General features: G+C 35.8%; 1 protein-coding gene across 1 annotated transcript; it reads right to left on the bottom strand.

Annotated features, from left to right (window-relative positions):
* Positions 1 to 251: 251 nt before the first annotated feature.
* Positions 252 to 20,762, bottom strand: LOC140164531 (leukocyte receptor cluster member 9-like). The gene is given in 5 exon segments (XM_072187832.1): positions 252 to 1,340; positions 1,343 to 2,035; positions 2,808 to 3,002; positions 3,224 to 3,432; positions 20,572 to 20,762. Coding segments are annotated over 4 exon segments (1,572 nt in total). The 5' UTR covers positions 3,417 to 3,432; positions 20,572 to 20,762; the 3' UTR covers positions 252 to 849.
* Between the last annotated feature and the right edge of the window lie 1,990 nt (positions 20,763 to 22,752).

Here is a 22,752-nt window from a genome sequence, read left to right as displayed (position 1 = left end):
GGGTCAAGCAATTTTGGCAGGTCGAAGGGGGGGGCAAGCAATTTTTGGCACAGATATTCTGGGCACCGTTTCTATATTACGCCCAAAAAGGTGTAGGGAAAACATTAGGAACACGTTCAAATATGCATAATTTCCTTCTCGCTCCCCTCGCATATGATAAGACAATTTAAGGTTTTAAATTCAGGTTCCAAAAATCTTGCATGTGTAAGGGTGGGGGCAAAGATTTTTGGCACATCGAAGGGGGGGCAAAGATTTTTGGCACGGCCAAAGGGGGAGGGGGCAAGCAATTTTTGGCAGACCATTTTGAGAATTCACCACCCGGGGGTACACATAATTATTGCACCACCCCTAATATTATAGCGAACAGGAAATTTGCATATTTTGAGCCTTTCTGTACTGTTTTTCTGCACATTTTTTATCTAATAGGTATCCCACAAATGTGTGCTAAAATTGCTTGCCCCTTCTTCAATCTGCCAATACTTCTCCCCCACATATTTTTTTTGGCTTCCCCTCCCCACAAACATCCCCTAACATCCAGTCCCATCACAGATATTACAGCTTTCATCAATTTGCATAGCTATTAAAACCACAAAAACAAGAGGTGAAACCTTTCTCACTAATTCACACATTTTTACTTGATTCAAGTGCAAAACGAAATGACGTATGTGTGGTATTCAAGATTTAATGTCTTATACTCTTATTACCATTGTTTGATGCCGGGGGGGGGGTCTCAAGTTTGGTTTGGGTAGGGGTGTGCCGCTGAGAATTTGAAAGTAGACCCATGAAACCATTTTTTCAAGTTTGAATTTTTTTTACCAAATTCATTTAAAAAGATCATACATTATGGCTTTAATTTTCTGGTGAAACATCAACACTTGCTAACGAATAGTAAAAACCATCAGCTCTGGGTGCATCCAGCATGGAACATAAATGAATCGAGTCCACATTCTGTACTCCAAATTCTGTCTCCACATGATCCTTATACAATCCGTAATCCAGATGTTCCCTTCCTTGTTTAATCTGTTTTCTTGTGATCTTCAAGACTGTCAGATGGGGAGTAAACACATGTGGTGTGCCCACGATACGAAGACCAGCATCGTCTATTGCCGTACATAGATGGTCCGCTAACTTCATAACGACTGGATTGTATTGCGGAACAGAACAAAGCACACGATCATGGAAAGTTTGCAATCCTTGAAATCGCAGTAGAGTAGCTGGTGCAAGCAATGCTTTTAAGTTATTTTGCTCTTCTTTAAGGACTGCTATAGCGCGTTCCATTTCACTTTGGGTATCGAGACTCAGAGTACACAGAGTCACATGCAGCTTTTTCAGCGATGTCGAGTGTCGTCTAATGCGCTGTCGGATTCACACAATTCATTTTGCACCTGCTCAACTTTGTTAACTATATCTGGATTGTTAATTTGAATTGCAATGAAATAATTCGGTCTATTACTGTTCTTCTTTCTCGATGTCCCTTATTATCTCCTTCATCACTTTCAACTTCTTCCGTACACCATCTTCATCAAGACTTTCATCTGATTCTTTTCCTCCCTGCTCTCATTTTCTTTCAGATATTTTTCAATGACATCAATAATGGTTATTTTACTACCGGTAGAACCAAAGACATCATCCAGCCTTTTTGTTTTATCCCAAACAATATCGTCTTTATACTTGAAATATTGGATCCTATGTTTTGAATCGCCAAAGTGTCGTGAATCGACAGATGCTATATCTTCCCAGCTGAACTCGGAGAAATCTTTCTCGATCACACCAAGAAAACGATCAAGATACCCGATCACGAAATGATCTTTACAGAGCTGCTCATCCCAGAGTATCCGTGAGATGACCTCAGTTGCCGTTTTCATTCTAGGTTTTTTGCCTTTGATCTTCTCCTCTTCAACAGGTGGTTTCTTGCGACCTTTGCCCTTCTTTTTCTTGTGGTGATGTTGTGTTTCATCATCATCATCATCATCGATGTCCTCGCTGGAATCTTTGGTAGCATGTGTGGGGGTTGTTTCAATGTCAGCAGTGGTGTCTGAAAATGGTCAAGGAAAGTGAAAGAACAATATTTTAAACAATTTACTTTTTACCTAAAAAGTTTTTCAAGTACAATAAAGTCTAAAACAGTTTAAATCATTACTATTTTGCTCCTTTAAGGAAATTAATACCGTATTGCACAACATACAGCCCCTAGAATATCAATTCTATATCATGGCCTGCCGATAGATCCGAGGTTTAGTTTTTTTAAGAATTGAAAATGCCCACATGTGTTATTTTGCCACTGTTGAATACAATTTTGTACACATGCTTTGATTTTATTCTGTGAGTTTCCAAGTTTCCAATTTTGTACTCATAACCAGGTTTGTGGAAGATAAAACTCATTCAAAGCCTCTGTGTATCACGCCATATGTGCGTCCCAATCAAACAGCTCCTTATATGACATACACACACAGACCCAGAGGTTAATGATGTCCATCAATGACCTATGCATGCATGCATGCAGTAGCCTACAATGGCTCTGGCGTGCATGCGTATGCGACTACTGTATTTGCACATGATTTTGCAGTGCAGTAATTGGAAGTCCGTTTAAGCCTTTTCAATTTTTTTAAGAACGAAATGTAAGTTGTGATTAAAATTGTTTATTTCAACCAAATTCAGAGATATTTGGTTATTAGATTGAAGAGTTAAAGAGTGATGGTTATGACTTTGAAAAATAACTTTGCATCAGTTTTATGTCATACGCCCCTCGGGATATTCCGCGGTTCCAAAGGCAAAATGTTTAATTGATTCTTTCATTGTTAACTTACCATTACTGCATGCTGCCTCCCTCTCAACCAGCCAGTCTTTGACAGCTTCTACTAAAAGAAAACACATGGGGGCGCCCTTGTTTTCTGATGCAGTCTGGTACAGGAATTGTAAGAGTTCTGCTAGTGTTGATTCATCAGTTAGGGAGTCGTCTGTTGGTAGAAACTCTATTTTCGGCAGTCTATCTGGGTAATATTCTGCAGAGAGAAAAATTGTTGATGGTTTATAGGCCACATATATATTGAAAATTTGTTTTGGAAAAGTGCGGAGAGACTGTTCAAAATACAGCAGTTTTCACATAAAATTGACATTGCTAGCAGTTTTCAGCATCTGCCACGAAATGATGAGGTTTTTTTTTTTATTACGAGGGGTTATAGATCAAAAAATAAAACAATATAAGATATCCAAAATATCATACCTGGAATTGACAACTTCAATCCTATGCTAAATGAATTTGGTTTGATGTTAACAACACATACATAGCTTGCTGTTTCTGTGTCTTGTGGAGTTTCTTGAGAGAATTCCCCATCATCAGAATATATTGATGCTAACGCTTCTAATTCCGAGTTGAATTCCTCTGATAGGGTTGTATGAGATGAGGCACCTGCCATTCTTGATTGAAGTTCCCTGGAGAAGAGATGAAAGTGTGAAAGATGGTTTATATGGTGAACAAAAATGTGGTGAATTGTGGTAGCCACACTGTATAGGCCCCACGACAGGGTATTAATTCCGATTTCGGAGTCCGATATTGGAGTTATCGGAATTGCAATATTTATTTGTACTTATTCCGAGTTATCGATATTATTTGGAACAATCCGCAGTTAGTTGAAATTAGTCGGAACAATTTGGAGTTATCAAAATTAATCGGAACAATCCGGAGTTATCGAAATTAGTCGGAACAATCCGGAGTTATCGGAATTAGTCGGAACAATCCGGAGTTACCGGAATTAGTCTGAACAATCCGGAGTTACCGGAATTAGTCGGAACAATCCGGAGTTACCAGAATTAGTCGGAACAATCCGGAGTTATCAGAATATGTCGGAACAATCCGTAGTTATCGGAATTAGTCGGAATAATCCGGAATTAGTCGAGTTATCGGAACAATCCGGACTTAATGGAGTTAGTCGGAACAATGCGGAGTTAGAGGAATTAGTTGGAACAATCCGGAGTTATCAGAATTAGTCGGAACAAGATAGAGTTATCGGAATAGTTTGGAACAATTTGGATTGAATTGTAGAAATTAGCCAAAACAATATGTAGGCCTAGTTGAATTAGCCAAAACAAATCCAGATTTTTGGATTTAGAACAATAAAAATTAGAAGGAAACCTTTCTCTATCCCATTTTTTATATGGCATGAAAATTTCCAACATAAAATCTTTCCTTAAAAAGGCAATTCGATCTCATTATTATGTTATCTATAGGCCTATTACAAGCTAGTTGCTATAATGTAGTGACCAGGATTCCAGGGTCTGTGCTGTGGCATATATGGCTGACCTAATGATGAAACTCCCAATGGGGGTAGACGTGTGCCTCAGAACAAGCTAGAACAGTAGTAGAGACTTCAGCTTCATGATCTACATTTTAAACCACACAGAGCACCGACCCTTTTTTGAGCTTTGGGGTTTAGTTTGTGCTGGTTGAGGCTAAGCTTTGGCATAACAGGATCTTCACTTCAGACTTCAGTGTAGATAGGCCTCAAATAATAAAAGCCTATAGGGTTCATGTGGTCTCATACTCAGATTTGCAACTGACTAGGCCCCACTGTATCACAAACGCTGCAGTGTAACAGCTTCTTACCATGCAGCTCCATGCTTATTATTATTGCTTCTCCATTATCCATTTTAAATAAAATTATTATTCTTTCCCCTTTATAACTCATTGTTTACACAATATTCAATGATTAGATAGCTTATGGACTTTTAAAAACACTATTAAAGATTGTTAATATAATAACTAGTGCACCTTTAATGGCAGTGTACAGTACACACACATTCCATTATCATGTTACCATGTTAACCTCTGGCCCCTAGCTCGCCCTATTTGATCTTTTGTAGTTAAAAGTGGGAAATTTGAACTGGCTGTGTACTTGCTAGTATTTACATGTTATAGCCATACTACACAGTATAAACATTATTTACACATGCACTGTAAAATTATTTTACAGTGCATACTAAAATTTATAATAAATTATCTGATGAAGTAAATACAAAATCCTGGTACAAAATCTATATAAAGAACATGGTATGGTGGTTATAATTATTTGATTTTGAAATACCCTGCTTCTGGCTTTGCTTAAAAATATATGTTTAGAGCCCAAAAAACAAGTTTATACTGTTTGACACGCAAAAGTAGTATAGTGATGAAATTCCTAAGTGTTGTTGTTGTTCCTGATTTTCCTGTCATTGTTTTTGGACATGCTATATAGTATACAGCTATGACAATGGTGACATTTACGCATATATAGAAGTTAATTTGTTCGCAGATGGATTGTACCATGGAAGAAAGACACCCAAAGACATTAAAAAAAAAGAAACTGCCAAAAGTGGCCCAATTAACTTGTTTTCTGATTTAAGAGGGGTACTACACCCCTGGCCAATTTTGTGCCTATTTTTGCATTTTTCTCAAAAATTATAGCGCATTGGTGACAATTAAGATATGCATGTTGTAGGGGCAAGGACTACAACTATTGCTCTGAAAATTCAGCAACTCAAGGCAAGTAGTTATTGATTTATTGATCAAATACTGGTGTTCCCTCATTTTTGACTGCAACTCCACAACTGCTGTCTGTGCCGAAATAAAGATTTCCAGTGCAGTAGTTGTAGTCCTTGCCCCTATAATATACATATCTTACTTGTCACCAAAAATGCAAAAATAGGCACAAAATTGGACAGGGGTGCAGCACCCCCTTAAAGTTAATTGAGAATAGTGTTTGAGTCTGAACTAGTAAAGAAATCAAGGAAACTTTTTCTGTTATCCAAGATGTTACTGATTCCACTGTATATAACATTGTTGTCTTGATCTCTTTTATTTTTTTGGTTAAAAAGCGAAATTGAAATTGTAGGCCTTTTATATGCATGGGGATTGCAGGGAGGTATAAGGATAATTTACTGGGTTGGCAATTTAATCTATTTTTGCCCTCAAATTAGGGAAAATAATTTACTGGGTGGGCAGCAATAATTAATAGCATCCAGGTGTTTGGATTTTTGGAAATGTAGACCTGGTTTTGTGTGACAAAAATTATATATCGTATCGTATTCACTTTGGACATTTAAAAATCTTACACTAATTATCACTCACCATTACTCCTATAGAGAAAAGTTATATAGATGGGAAGGGTAATGTTTTTATCCGGAATTTTACAGTGAAATAATGTTTTGCCTTTTACTCTGTAACTTCTTTGTCACAGACAAATATCACTCACATGATAAATATAATTTTGCCTGTTTTGGATGAATGGCATTTTCTAAAATGTATTGAAATTATTTGATAAGAATATGAAAATGTGTTAATATATAAAAAAAAACTATTTCTAAAATGTATACATAAATTATTGCAAAACCAAGTATTTGTCCAGGTATTTACTACTAATTTCAATGTTTACAAGTATTTCCCAGTATCAGAGATGCTGCCTTTCCTTCTCATGTCTGAATTCCTTCTTTTATTAAGTCAAAATGTCTGTACTTTTTATTATCTTTAGCCCATTTTTGAGACTTTTTATCCAAATTTACACATTGTTACAAGCTATTCCTATAGCATGCACTCTCAGAAATAAAAATTCCTTTAAAAAAGGAATGGGGCGCCCAATGTGAGCTTGGACGTGATATGGTGAATTCCATGGCATGGTGTTTAGATTTGATATTATAATGATTTTTTCTAGGGAAGAGTAGAAGATGATCATATGCAAATGTGTTTGATTGGGGAAGGTGTATCACAGGACCGTTTTGGATGAAATAAATTGAATTGGAATGAAGCTGAAGCATATTGTAGTGGCTATTGCTTTGGATATTGAATATTGTTCAATTTCGTTATGCATGGGGGTATATGATGGATAGTATAGAAGACACAAGTAAGTAAGCTCCCCTGGCAAAATATGGGGGTTATCCCCACCCTGGATCTACGCCTATGTTGACCAAAAGAAGAGTTTTTATGAATGTATAACGTCTGTGATACATATACATCATCTACTTGCTAATACACTGAAAATCTAATAGAGATGAAGGATAAAAAACAATTACAGAACATTCATTCTTCATAAAAGTAGGTATGGGTATTATGTTTACAAGATAAGAACATTTATGTTTTGTACATGAACGTAACGTCTTTAAATACATAGTTGTTAACACACTGAAAATCTGACTAGAGATTTACAATTTGATGATATCCAAAAGAATACTTAGCATTGAAGAATTTTAAAAAAGTTACAGAACTTTCATTTGTTAACATACACGTAGCAACAAATTGAAAATACAAACGTAACGTTTTGTTCATAAACGTAACATCCTCGACACATCTAGGATCCGCATAATTTGTTGATTAATGTCATAAACAGTCACAAAAGATTTATGGTCTGATCATTTTATCATTTTAAGGGGACCCGATATTGCATTTGGAAGAACCAGGCTTTTCAATAACTATCAAAACTGCTGGGTACCAAACTTTTTGATACAGCTTGTACATGTTGTATAGTAATCCCCGGGATAGTAATTTCAATTACACCATGCAGATAGATAAGACCTTGGTAAGATAAGCATGTTAATAAGCAGTAATAAGGTTCTAAAAAGAACCTTAAAAGGTTCTAAAATCCATTGGGTGTCAATTGGGTTCTTTCAACTTCTTTGTAGAACCAAAAAAGGTTCTGTAGCCAAGAAAAGGGTTCTTTGTAGAACCTTAAGCTTGAAGAACCCTTAAGGAATCTTAAAGAAAGAACCCTCAAAGGGTTCTTAGTAGAACAGAAAAAAAAGTTTTTTTATCCAAGAAAAATTTTTTTAGTACCAAAAAGGGTTAACACTACGTTTTACTTTTCTTAACTTTGTGATGAGTCCCTGAATGAATGAATTATTTAGAATATCCCCAGGCCTATTTAAATCTTTAAGGTTCTTTATAGAACCTATTTAAATCTTTAAGGTTCTTTATAGAACCTTTTAAGGTTCTTTTAGAACCTTATTACTGCTTAGGGTTCTACATACAGGACAAAAAAGGTTCTAAGTAGCACCTTTTTTTCTGAGAGTGTGTAAATAATTTTTGTTATGTTGAATCTTTGTTTTCCATATACCATGTATACATTTCCTAAAAGCTCTTTTGTTACTTTTGACGAGATGGTGCCGGTGGTAATACTAATTCAAAAACTGCTCAATATAAGTAGTTATAAGTGACCCTTCCTGCATTCTTATAAATACTGTAATTAAAACATTAAAAAAATATGAAGCTACCGGTATTGAGGATGAAAGGCTTTTTTAAAATACTTATTCAATTGAATATGTCGGTCACCAGACAACAGTGTGAGACAAGAAATATTATTGCCAATACGCACTGTATACAATATGGAATGTCATAACTTCATGCATCTTGATCTACATACTACATGTAGTAGATATAAATAGCGTTTGAATTACGCGCGGCCCTGTGGTGAACCTGGCTAGGGGTCAAAGGCTAATAGCATTTTCAGAGCTAGTGTAACCATAACCATGGTAACATGTGTAAATACTGGGGTATATTATAAATGAAATGTAAATTTCCCTTTTCATGTGATGAAAGAAATAACGTTTGAAAATATAACATGTATGCCTATAATCCCTACAAAAATATTGGGCAAAAGAACATCTGTAAGTATATTGCACTATGTTTTTCTAATATTGGGAGTTTTACTATTGATGATAAATCAAATGGCACAGACAATCTGAAGAAAATAATATTAGACTAGACTTGAATTAGTACTGTTTTGTATTCATGAATTTCATATAGGTCTTACTTAGTTATGTGTAGGTCAAGAGTAAATAATTATGTTGTTGCTCTTCTGGGCCAAGTTTTCAACTTGTTGTTGACCACCATTTTCAACTGCCTCTCATCAAATGATCCCGGAATTGATCCCTTCAATCAATTAATTTCGGTCCACTCCTCAATTTCTGGGATCAGTCCATATTTTTTTCCCTCTATTTATCATATTTAATTTTAAGGTTAGGCCTAATGTTGATAAACAAGTTAAATTTTCACCATGAATCACTTGCAAGTATTTTTGTAGAACTTTAAAAGAGTCTAACCCTTGGCCTTCATAATCTTAAATATAAAAATAAGGGCCTCATCATTTTCCTGTTAGATACTGAAAACTGCTAGCACTGTCAATATCACATGGAAACTGCAGTATTTTTTTCATTTAGCAAAAAAATAAATAAATGTTGGGACATGAAACAAATTGTCAAATTATGTGGCCTCACCAAACACAGCCCCCCCCCCAATTTCTGATAATCTAAAAAAGTATTTTTCTTCAAATATTTCCTCCTAAAACTTTCCATGGCTTTTTGAAAAAAATATCCAAATTTCGTCAACTTTTATATGTTGACCTCATTGTCCCCACTCCCACGGAAAGACCTAGCTCATCATGATAAAATGTTTCCGTGACTCTCACCCCCTCCTAAACCTGTCAAATCCTTCCATTTGTTCACCATGTATCCTAATGTGTTATTTTAAAAGGCTTATTTCTAGCTCTATGATTACATTCTTGTTAAACTTCTCCTCCTACCCCTCATACAGCCCTCCAACCACCACCCTATCAATGCATATGTATGGGCTTATCCCCAAAGTATTCTTGGGCGGAGTCATCTTCCACAGCATGGGCACATTATCATTTTTACTGTAGTGGGGTACTGGGGGTGATTTATGTTTGTATGTCTGTGCAAGTGCCTGTTCATATATTGGTGAGGATGATCAAATCCACAGCCTATTCCCCATCAAAATGTAGATTTTTGTATGCATCAGTAGAAAAATTATTATCATTGACCCTATGAATGCTATGTGAAAGTGAAGACCTGAGCGCAAGTAGACTGTAAACTTGTACAAAAATGATATATCGATCAATATTATAGACATTTACTTGGTTGATATACAAAATGATTCTTCTTGCCTATACCCATGTACCTGAGAAGTATCAATGTTATGGCTTTTTTTTCGGTTTCCAATTAGCTTATTTAAAAAAGTTTAAACGATCATATCTCAAGTTTAACTTTTCTTATTTCTAACAAACTTGAAATTGCTTACCGAGAGGAAGCTTTCTTCCAGTATTCTCTTGGACGTCTTCAGCCCCAATATCTCAAGATGCCAATATGGACGCTCAGGTCTTCAAGTGTAGACATGAATTAAAGATGCGGTTGTTTGAATTTTCAAGCCAATCCTCTGCAAGTTATTTTAGGGACTGTGCATGATGAGTGATTCTTAATGTTCTGTTAAAAATTGCTTGCTCCTCCCTTTCATTATGCCAAAAAAATCCTTACTGCCCTTTTTAACATGCTGAAAAATCTTTGCCACGCCCTGCCAAAAAATCGTTGCCTTTGTTTACACATGTTAGATTTTGGGGACCCCAATTTAAAACCTGAAATTATCATGTGATGTGAGTGCATCAAAAAGAACATTTTGCATATTTGGGCATTTCATGATATGTTTTACACGGCTTTTTAGGGTTTAATATCGAAATGGTGCCAAATATCTGTGCCAAAAATCGCTCGCCTCCCCTTTTAGCCTGCCACTTTTTACCATTCTATGGGTATACATAATTATTGAACCACCCCTTACAGTCTATGGTGCACTGTGCACATTATTTTGGGCATAAAAGGTGAAAACCGCACGTCTGTGAAGAAATCGTACCATCCTGTAAATTAAAGGTGGGTAACCTGATTGACAATCTCATCTCCCACTTTACCTCATCAAAATGCTGATTTTGGTATCAGATCTAGATGAAAGCTCATATTTTTTCATAAACATATTGGAATTTGGCGTTCCAAATTGGATTTCCGAAGAAATCGTCAAAAAACTGCAGAATTAGTCTCAAATATGGTATACCACATTTGAGCATTTCATGATATGTTTTACACGGCTTTTAGGGTTTAATATCGAAATGGTGCCAAATATCTGTGCCAAAAATCGCTCGCCTCCCTTTTAGCCTGCCACTTTTCACCATTCTATGGGTATACATAATTATTGAACCACCCCTAAATGCAAGTGCACTGTGCACATTTTTGGGCATAAAAGGTGAAAACCGCACGTCTGTGAAGAAATCGTATCAGGTATCAGATCTAGATGAAAGCTCATATTTTCTCATAAACTTATTGGAATTTGGCGTTCCAAATTGGTATATTTCCGAAGATATCATCAAAAAACTGCCTAATTAGTCTCAAATGTGGTATACCATATTTGAGACTAATTCTGCAGTTTTTTGACGATTTCTTCGGAAATACACTGAGTTGGAACTTCTAACTTTAATATGTTTATGTGGAAAATAGGGCCTTTCACTTGAAATCAATATATTACATGATCATGATGATTATCATTTAAAATAAAAACACTGTAGACTACCAATATCACGCTGTATAAATGTCAGTAATTCCATTAGGAATTAGTCACATTTACAAAAAACATTTACATGTTCCTTTTGCATGAGTGCTTGGAAGGGATGACATTTTATGTTATACATAAGTTTTTTATTAGAATTTTTTATATATTTAAATATATCAGGTCACCTTCCTTTAATTGTCAGGTCAATCAGGAGATATTGGTCAAATCAATACTTTGATGTAATCACATCATAGCAAACATGACAAAAATAGCCCTAAACTTTATTGTGGAAGACCTAAATATTTCCATCAAAATGACGCGTTTGAATAACACCCCCCTCCCATTTTCCTCGCCAATTCATCTGTGAACATTTGATGAGTGCATAAAACCTGTATGGTATTTTGAGGGCAGTGAATGTGACACACGACCAGCACACGACTGGGCTATATAAATACTATCAATATTTCCCAATGGGACATTTACTCTAGGTCAAGACACTGGCTTGATTTTTATATTCCACAACTGACTAAACTGAACTCATTGACTGACTCATTGACTGGAAAGTAATTGTAGATTTGAAAATAGCTATGAAGTTAAGAAATGTAAATCACTGTAAACATTGACTATATAGACAACATACTCCTACTTTTCAAATTGATAAATATGATATTTACAAAAGCTATATTACAAAAATACTAAACACCGAGCTGAAATTTAATAAAAATTCCCTTTAAAAGGGAAGGCCAGCCTCAATGCAGAAGAGGTCTTGTAAATAGTTTGGGTCACCGTGAAAGGCATTTTTTAGGATCACGCTTACATCCATGTTACATGACAGTTCACCAAACCATCAATGGTGAGAACATGCACACTGAAACAGCAAAAACATTAACTCCTATAACTCCTGTCAACTCTTTAATTCATTACTCCAAATTGTTCTGTATTTTTGTCTTTACTGCTTTTTACCCATGCTTATTATTAAAATCAAGAAATACACTGCAGTTGTTAGTTAATTAGCTATGTTAACTCAACTTACATGCACATTTTATTTTAAAATAATTTTATATTATTTCGCAATGTATATAGTTTACTATAAAGTAGATAGTGGCAAGCACATAATTAATAACCTTAAGGTTATTAATTATTTTAAACTGTTGTGATTTGGTAGTTCACAGCATCTTACGAATGGTAGTGAGCTTTGGCAAAAACTGCATTGCTCAATTCATAGCGGCGTGTAGAAGAATTAAAATATCACAGATATACTTTTATAGGTGCTGCGGTTCTTGAGTTACGTTGTAAAGAGGTCTGAAACAACAACACTTTTGTAAAACGTACATAACTCATTAACAACAATAAATTAAGCAAGTTTGCAAAGTATACGATTTGTAGAATGAACTTTTGCAAGGCATCAAGGTGTTAATTTTCAATAATATATTGATCTAGATAATGAAAATCGATTTTTTATGTTGCTTCGACCAACAATACCTCGTCTACCCTTAAGGACTGATCATTCACTACAATCTTCACTTTTAAACTGTATTTTTTGAATGTGTTGATTGTTAGTCCGAAACTCCTGCAAAGCTATGGACATGGCATCTAACCTACTCCATTCTGTAATAGTCTGCATTGTGTGTTTCTCAGTCTTCAATCATTTTGTTGAATGTAATTTTATGAATCAAATAAAAAAGATAGAAATTTGCCTCACTTTAGTTATGTGTCATTTTACAGTATTTATAATTTATAAAGTAAGACAATAATTTATTTATTTTCTATAAGTGCATGTCAAAATATGGGATATATTGTTCAATATTATAGCTAGCCCCTAAAAACTTTATTTTCAATCGGATTTTCCCGTTGAAAAGACAAAACTGATGTTAAAGATAGTAATAATATCATCAATAACATTTTGAGTCAATTTTATCCATAAAACGATACAGGATAGGATAGATAATTACTTTGACTTCAATGTGGTCCAATGAAGATTTTGATTCTACAACATTATTAGATATGTTATCAACATATCAATTATGCACTCACAGGCAACCAAACATCATGCTATGCTCAGTAGTCCACTGATATGACCTCGTGATCATTCCCCCGCTTTGACCATGTCATTTTTTTGATATGCGGATTGCTGAACAAGTTTATGTTTATATGTGTAGGCCTAACCTATGATAACCTTTTAAGTCATAATTAATTCAAACATAACTTTGGCAATACTCAATCGTTTTTGTTCGTTGAAACGGCAAAACATACTTTCTTTTCCTTGCAAATCGAATTAGCAGATATCAAAAACATTTCCACCACGAGAAGTAAAAAAAATAATTCATACCAATAGAAGAAGGCTATAATCTTAGCTAATCTTTAGTGTACACAAACCCCATCTCAGAAACAGGTACCAGCCCTATTAGCTGGCGAAAAGGACATTTCAATTAAAATTGATGCAATTTTGGATTCACTACAGCTATATTTGACACCAAGGAAATACCAATAAGACAGCGTTCAAACTTTGACTTACATTTGGCGGACAAATGTGTGAAAAAAAATGGGGTGAAAACAATAATTCTTGATTGTTTGTATGTTTCCAAAGATAAAATAGCATCTAGTTTCAGATTTTGGCACTTAAACCTCCCTATTTTTGTAAATATTTTTGAGGAAAACAAAAATCAATTTTTGTCCGATTTTGGCGAAAATTGCCGTTTTGGGTTGACAAAATTTTGACTTGCTAATTTCCTGTGAGTGTATGAACATGAACACTATCAAATAGTGCCTAATTTTTTTATGCTAATTGGGTAACAACAGTACAATTTTAAAAGCATTGAATGGGATCCATATATTTCTATATTTTCGTAGCAGGAGTAGAAACTCAAAGGTTCGGGTGACAATTGATTTGGAAAAAAGTATGATATTCGCCTCATTTTCTATTTGAAAAGGCCATATCTCCACAATGGTATGAGCTATAGGGATGTTTTAAGTGTCATTTTGCTCAGTATATTTTTCAATAGCTAAATGGTAATATAACATTTAAGTAAGCTAGATTTACAGAAAAGAAAATAACTTGCAGTATGCTACCCCAACCCTAAGAATTGTGAGGGCATAAAAAATTAATGGATTTTTGCTACCAAAACTTGCAGTTCACTAGACCTTCCTTTAAAATCATTACAACCACTTGACCTTAGAGTAGTCTATACTGTGTATGTAGGCCTAGTGGTAATGGAGATGTAGCTGTGTAGCAATATACTAAAATGTCACATTACAATACATCAAAAACAATATTGAACACAATTCAATAAACAGACACATTATGGAGGAAAATGCTGGAAGGTGTATGGCAGCTCTTCCGTTGATATTATAAGTTACCAAACAATGAAATTTGAAACCTAAATAAAAATGCAAGACAACAACCAATTTGAGACAATGATGATGCTCAATGAGGACAAATTAACTGAGTTTTATATTCAATAACCATAACTTAACATGAGACAATGGTGCTCAATCAGGACAAATTAATTCTATATTCAATACATAATACAAGTGAATCATTCCCCTTGCTCGTGTCAGATTATGTCAAATAATGCGTCTGCTGGCCCCATGGATTCCACTGTTCTGTTTGTGCGTGCACAACCTATAGATAAGAAGTTTTATGGGGCAGAAAAGATCTATTTGCTATAGTAATTTTATATTAGCCTGACACCTCTTGCATATTGAGATAGGTAGGATATAATGTGATCAGATGGGCACAAGGATCCTCTCAGTAATAAGTGCTATCCCTTCATGCATTGCAGTGGATCTAAAAAAACTGAAAATAACTAATAAGAGCACTCAGATATTGGGGCATGTGGATAGCTTCTGAAAATGTATTTAAAGCATTGAGCTTCTGTATTAAGGTGGCTGTGTACTCTCAGACATGCATGGAGTAAAAGTGCTATAACTTTGTAGTTATTCACGCAAGACATATAAAAGTATACATTTTTTTATAAAGGCAGGACATCAATGAATCTCAAAATAAATACAGATTTGGTGTAAAAAAAAGGTACATCATAACAAAAAAACACTCTTCCCAAACATTTTTGTTTTGTTTTTTCTTAATCTTGGGGCACAGTATTCCAAAATCGGTTTTGTTAGTTTTTTGATATTGGCCTTATTTTTTCTAAGTAAACACTATCCACTTGAAGTATGCATGTCTATTATAATGCTGCAATTTAATCTTTGTAAAGAAAATCTGATGTTGAAACAAAACGAGTTTATATGTTTCCTCATTCCTTTCTCAACAACACAATCATGTTTTCATCACTTCTTGTTTGTACTCTATGATATTGAAACTGAAGAGATTATTCATCATTCCTCCTAAATTGATCAAGTAAAAATCCCATTGAAATGTTTGTGAAACGGGCAAAGCAGTGCACATTGCGAATATATAGAATCATGACCATGCCCATATGTAGCCCAGCTTGCTTATGTAATGTTATGCCTTATTTGGCAGGTTAATTCGCTGTTCCCATCAACAATGTAATCCATTCTCCTCTGTCTTCAGCTGTTCACTTTAACCATAGACCCTGCTTTAACTCCACAAGCGACTGTCTGTCCTTCATCAGGTATTTCCATTTTTGCGTGTTCTTTGTTTCTTAATTCCTTCCCTCCTTCCGCTATTCCATCTATTCCAGTCCAATTCTTCTTTCTGATTGTATATAAATCTTATATGTCTTCTGTCTTTCCAAAGTACTGTTTTCTCCACACCCATATTTCACAAGCTTCCAGTTTCATCACATGTATCCTCTTTCTGCAGTGTCCATGTCTCAGCTCCATGTCAGGCCACACTCCAAACTACTGACTTACTACAACTCGTATCTGTTTATGTCCTTCTTGTAAGCTTTGGAAAGCAGAGTTTTCTTTTGTTTGTCATGCCAGTCTTTGCTCTAGTCTTCGAGCTCTAGTACGACTCTTCCCATGCTGAGTTAATTGCTTTTTCTGCTGTCCATTTATGGTGATGCTTAAAATTTGGCCCACATCATGTCTCCACTACTTTGAACTTCTTTACATGAATTTTCATGTCATATTCTTTCAATCTTCCATTCAAGCCTTCCATCAATCTTTGTAGACCTGTACCATACTTGCTTGGCCATCTACAAATCGCTCATCATCCAATAACTCTCCTCCAAAACTACACACTCTTGTGTTCTCCCCATCCTATTTACTCTACATTATCATCTATCATCAATTAATAATATAATGCAGAAGAGATCAGGTACAGTCCTGGGTTATAGTAGACACCCTTGACACACTCCTCTCCCATCTACTTGGGTTTGAAACTCCTCTGCCACTTGTCCCATGTATTGTTAGGTTATTTAAAATATTCAGCCACTTCAGTCAAACATGGCCAACTCCAATTCCCTTCAGAATGTCAGACAATGGCTTACAGCTTCAGTTCACCCTGTCTAAGACTGCATGTCTAACTATTTGCTAACACAGGGTAGAAAAATAAAAACATGCTGAAGTATCAATCTCATTCATGCCTTTTCCCATGCAGGAATGATATTTAACAAAGGCACCATTAATTAAGATAAATCTTCAATTTAAAATTGGTCACGGACGGACAAAATAAGTGTCACAGACGGACATTTTAATTTCAGGGGGTCTATTTTAAAGATGACTAATCTCTTGATGCTCAATCTTTGCAAAGAAACAAACATTAAGTGGTTGAACATATATAAAGCAAAAGATGCATTCAGTTCACTTTCATTGATACTTTATTCACTACTGAAAATGGTGCTTGGTGTCAGGAATATTGGTCCCCAGCCATTTTGAGACACTTTCAGGGGGTCTATTTTAAAGATGTACAATCTCTTGATGCTCAATCTTTGCAAAGCTACTAACACTAACTATAGTTAAACATATATATATAAAGCAACAGATGCATTTCGTTCACTTTCATTGTTGCTTGATTCACTACTGAAAATGATACGTTACTCTATTGAGGACTGTGAATTACCTTCAATATTGGTACACACACAGTCATTTTGGGGCAATTTTATGGGGTCTATTTTAAAGATGAACAATCATTTGATGCTCAAATTTAAACACACATGGTTAACACAAATATAGTAAAACCAAGTTAGAGTTCTTTTGATGTTTTATTTGTAAGCTGTCGAAATATAGGCCATTGTACTAAAATTTGTGATGAAATGTCCGTCCGTGACAAAAATTCTGTTCGTCCGTGACAAAAATGGACATTTGTTGTCATAACTAAGAAAAAGTTTGGAGTTGCAAGATAATTTTTCTATATGGCAATGTGCAGTTACTGGAGCTGCTTCAACTAAGGGGTAATAAAATAACAATTTTAAAAGTTGCTACTCTGGTTAGCATTTGTGTCCGTCCGTGACACCCAAAAGTGTCCGTCCGTGACAAAATTTGTCACATTCTCCTGCAAAAGATGAAGCGTGTTTCTGTATATATCTGTGTATCAGGTAATCAAACCATGTATCTTGGCTATTATTTGTCCTGGAAAGTATTCATTGGTAAGTATTGATAGTTTAGATAGAAATGACAAAAGAGTACTGAAAAGTAAGGGAACCTATTTCTATCTCGTCCGTCCGTGACGCAAACATTTCTTTCGTTCTATTTTTTAGTAACCATGGTAACAAATCATACCTCCCAATTTTTTAAATTTTCAATAGGGCTAATGATACTCTTCATCATAAAACATAAAACAATGAAGTAAATGTCAGCAGTTGTTTTTACCAGGCTGCTTTTCTATCAATTTTGAAAATGTCCGTGCTCATGGGTATTATAAATGCATTAATCATGACAGGTTTTTGGAAAATATCAATATCGGACAAAACACTCAAAAAGTGTTTTTTATGTTTGAGTGGTTGGGTGTACCTTTTTGTTGGTGTCCCCGTATGTGTGCAATGAATGTGTGCGTATGAGCTCGTATGTTAATGTTGGGTGTGAGGGGGGCGGGCTGGTGTAGCGCACATGTGTACTGTTTGTATATTTTGTGGTGTGTGAGGTTGGGGTATGTGAGTTTGTTGATGGAGTGTCGTAAGTTGATGGGTTGTGCAGGGTAGGGGTACGATATCCCATTGAATTAGACCTATCAATGCATTATTTCAGTGTAACCGTAACCTCCTTGGGGAATAATACAGAACATGAAATGCTTTATGCATGGCTGGGTGTGTCATTTTGGGTGCCCGGATGTTTTGTGTACAGGGTTGTGCGTGCACCCCTATATGACATGTCAGCTTGAATTTTTAATCACAATAAACATACAGAGATAATTGATAAAAAGTGTGCCATTTTTCAGAAATAAAAGATACTTTAAATGATGTTTGTGTGTGTGGAGTGGGTGTTGGGTTGTCAACTTGTCTGTTGGGGTGACGGGTGGGATGGATGGGTGTGTGTGTGTGTGGGGGGGGGGGGGAGGTGCGACCGGTGTTGGGGTGACAAGTGGGGGAGGTGAGTGTTTTGGGCCCATGTCCCTGGGTATGTTTAGGGGTGCATGATGTCCCTGTGATGGTTTGTTTAAATTGGGATTCAAAATTTTGAATTATATGGACTTATTTGGAATATTTGGGAATTAACATGGACTTTTAGGGACTTACGGGATATATTAGGAGTTCATTTGGAATTAGTTTGAATAATACGGACTTATAGGGACTTACCGGACTTATTTGGAGTTACTCAGAATTAGAGGGATACTTGGGAATTAAATGGACTTATATGGACTTACTGGACTTATTAGGAGTTATTTGGAATTAGTTCGAATAATATGGACTTATAAGGACTTACCGGACTTATTTGGAGTTACTCGAATTACAGGAATATTTGGGAATAATATGGACTTATAGGGACTTACCGGACTTATTCGGAATTAGTTGGGAATAATATGGACTTACAGGGAACATTTAGGAATTACTGGAATAATGGGAATTACACCCTGTCATGGGGCCTCTGTATTAGTGTATGTACAATGTACGATCCTATGGGGCATTGTTATGCATGTTTTCGCTTCTCATATCAAAACCGACTGCTACAGGTATATTAAAGCAATAATGTGTGATTTGCATAAAGAATAGATTCTTATTTAAATATTTGTTTTCACTGATCACATTATCCCCTTTTAATTTAGAGCCAAACAAATGAGGTATAACGAAGAAAATTACTATTTCATTCCAACGCCTACAATGCGTGTACTACGCTCGTCGATCGTATTACATGTAACTGCACGGAGCATCGCGCTCGACGTGTGTACATACAAGGTGACATCCACGGTACATATTAGCAAGCACTCGCTCGTTGAACTCTGAATAAAACCGGTCGACCGGTTTTAATACAAAAGTTAAATTTTACTGTTATTAAAGCACTTCAGGCTTAGTCTTTTACGTGGTATTTTAGTATACCACTGGGTATAAAAAAAAAGCAAAAAGTAGAAATCCGAGTAAAATTGAGGGTGTTGCTGTGAAGCAAATCACACATTATGGCTTTAATTAAAAGGGGGTACTACACCCCTGGCCAATTTTGTGCCTATTTTTGCATTTTTCTCAAAAATTATAGCGCATTGGTGACAGGTAAGATATGTATATTATAGGGGCAAAGCCTACAACTACTGCACTGAAAATTCAGCAACTCAAGGCAAGTAGTTATTGATTTATTGATCAAATATTGGTTTTCCCTCATTTTTCACTGTAACTCCACAACTGTTGTCTGTGCTGAAATAAAATTTCCAGTGCAGTAGTTGTAGTCCTTGCCCCTATAATATACATATCTTACTTGTCACCAATGCGCTATAATTTTTGAGAAAAATGGAAAAATAGGCACAAAATTGGGCAGGGGTGTAGTACCCCCTTAAGTAATTCTTGGCCAAGCTTGAACACTATGAACGCTAGTGGCTCCGCAATAAATACATGTGCATATAGCGCGGCACAGCTACAGAAGAAAGCATACCAGCACCTTACATTGCGTACACGCTTAGTACGCTACATGGACGCAACGCGCATGCTCCAACTTGGCCAATAATTATTACTTAATTTAGCGATAAATCTGTTACATAAAATTACAGTATTCCAAAGCACCAAATTAATATATTTGAACGATTCCAGATTTGTTTGACAAGTTTGGCTTTGGGTATATCGTATCAGTGGTATGATATATAACAAAATTCTACTGACATTCCACATATTATTATCAGATGATATCACCATGAAGTTACTCTAACTTCAAGAACTTACTAAATACTAGTACTTCCTGGTCTGTTGAACTTGAAGTTGAAGTGAAAAAGAGTCAAGAGTGTCCCACCAAATTCCAAAACCAGCAATCACTGTCTCGCAGATAGTGCTAGTGCTTCAAGATAATTTCTGCATTCTGCCTTTTCTTGGCCATTTCACCACAATTTATACAGATCATCCATGTTTCCTTTGGTTGTGAAATAAACACCGGCGTCTCCTTGAGCTAAAAATACATGCCGTGTTTACAAAACAAATCCCACGTGATGAATCAGCTGTGATCCATATGACCAGTAATTGATCGATTTTGCGTTGCCTAGCTGAATAGTGTGGGAACATCTCATATTTAGAGATTTTTCGCGAGGGCTCTCAGGGTCGGGGCGGGGCGCATGTTGTGAGCTTACGAATGATTTCATGTGAAGTCTCGGCGGGCAACTTTGGGCGCATCTTTATTTCCCTTTCCCCTCCCCTTCTTATTCTTAAATTGTGCCAACGATTTAGGCAAAATGATTCAAAATCATGAAAGTTTGTCCACCCATGCAAGTATTCATTGCCAACTAATCTTATTAAAACGACATTTTGAGATGAGATGAAACATCGTTAATTTTGCACTCACGCGTACTATATAGCGTCAGGGAATTTCAAAATACACCCTATATGCCTACGCTTTAAGCAAAAGCCCCATCCCAAGAAAAACAAAAACAAAACAAAAACAAGCAAAAACCACCCTAAACAGAAATTTAGCACGGCTCCACAACAATTTACCCCTAAACATGATAAATAGGATCCGAACTTTCGATATAGGATTTTATCTTAAACGTATAGGACTTTTCCCCTCCCCTTCTTATTCTTAAATTGTGCCAACGATTTAGGCAAAATGATTCAAAATCATGAAAGTTCGGTCCACCCATGCAAGTAGGCCTATTCATTGCCAATAATCTTATTAAAACGACATTTTTTGGACCCCTTATATTTGAAGGTCAGCGTGCAGCGCCATCCCTGGATTTGAAATGAAAAAACTGAACTATAGATCAGTTTTTGTTTTTTTTACAGTTTTGCGGCCAGTTTTGCCGGCAAAAAATGTTTTTGCCAAGCGGTTAAAACAGTGGTTTAAAACCCGCTCTTTTTTCCCACCTGTGGCAAAAACCTGCGAACCTTGCACGTAGCCTATACTAAAATGACACATAAACGCACAAAGTATAGAAGTTAATAGAAATATGATATGGACATCGTGATCCAGGGCGGTCGGGACAAGGGGATATGTCCCCGGGACATGCATCATCATGGGACACCGTATCAATCTGTTTTCATCCATGCACGGTTAGCATTGATTATTTAACCTGAGACAAGATTTTGGTATTCTTGTCTCAGATTTAACGAATGAACATGGCTTTACACTTAACCACTGATCTTTCTTTGGGTATATAGTGCAAAATGATGTTGAACTATCAAGTGTGATGCTATGCAGTCTGGTATACCCAACATTTTATCTCAAGTTTACTTATACTGGCCTAAATAAAATGTTTGCCGAAAAAAAAATGGTCAAAGTAGCATCTGCGGCGTCGTTGAGATCCAATGATGAGTCAAAATCAAGTTTGTCCCCGAAAATTATGCGTGCGTCTGAGATGAAAATTATCATATTGATTGAAATGTATTGAACATGTTGAAGTTGTTGTTAGTCATGTTTGTGTCGTTGTGTATCTTATTTCTTATGGTGCATTAGATTTTAAATCATTTTTATTTAAGATTATTTGAAAACAAATGTGAATATTAATTTATGAAACAGTACTACTTTGATCATGTTGATATTATATATAGGCCGATATTAACATCTGCATACCAGCATGACCAGTAACCATAACCATAGGCCTATTCTGGAGTTGGTCTTTTTCAAAATAGGCCTATATAATAGTGTGTGTAGTTTATGTATCTGATAGTTTTGATTTTACAAGAACTTCATTCTGATAATTTTATGAAATATAGGCCCTAATAATATTTCACAATCCCATGGCCATTCCTTAAAAAAGACAGTCGATTTCCTACATTACAAGTAAGAACATGCGTCTTCTTAAATAAATGCGTTATATGATCTCCCCACATCAACATTTATACAAAAGAACATCTCGATGATACGGTGGCGGTAAGGACACGCCTTTGAACTCACTTTGATTTCCGAACTCTCATTTT

The sequence above is a fragment of the Amphiura filiformis genome, chromosome 11, assembly GCF_039555335.1.
Source record: "Amphiura filiformis chromosome 11, Afil_fr2py, whole genome shotgun sequence".
NCBI lineage: Eukaryota > Metazoa > Echinodermata > Ophiuroidea > Amphilepidida > Amphiuridae > Amphiura > Amphiura filiformis.
Note: the sequence above shows the minus strand (reverse complement) of the source record. Positions and strands in the feature narration are given on the sequence as shown.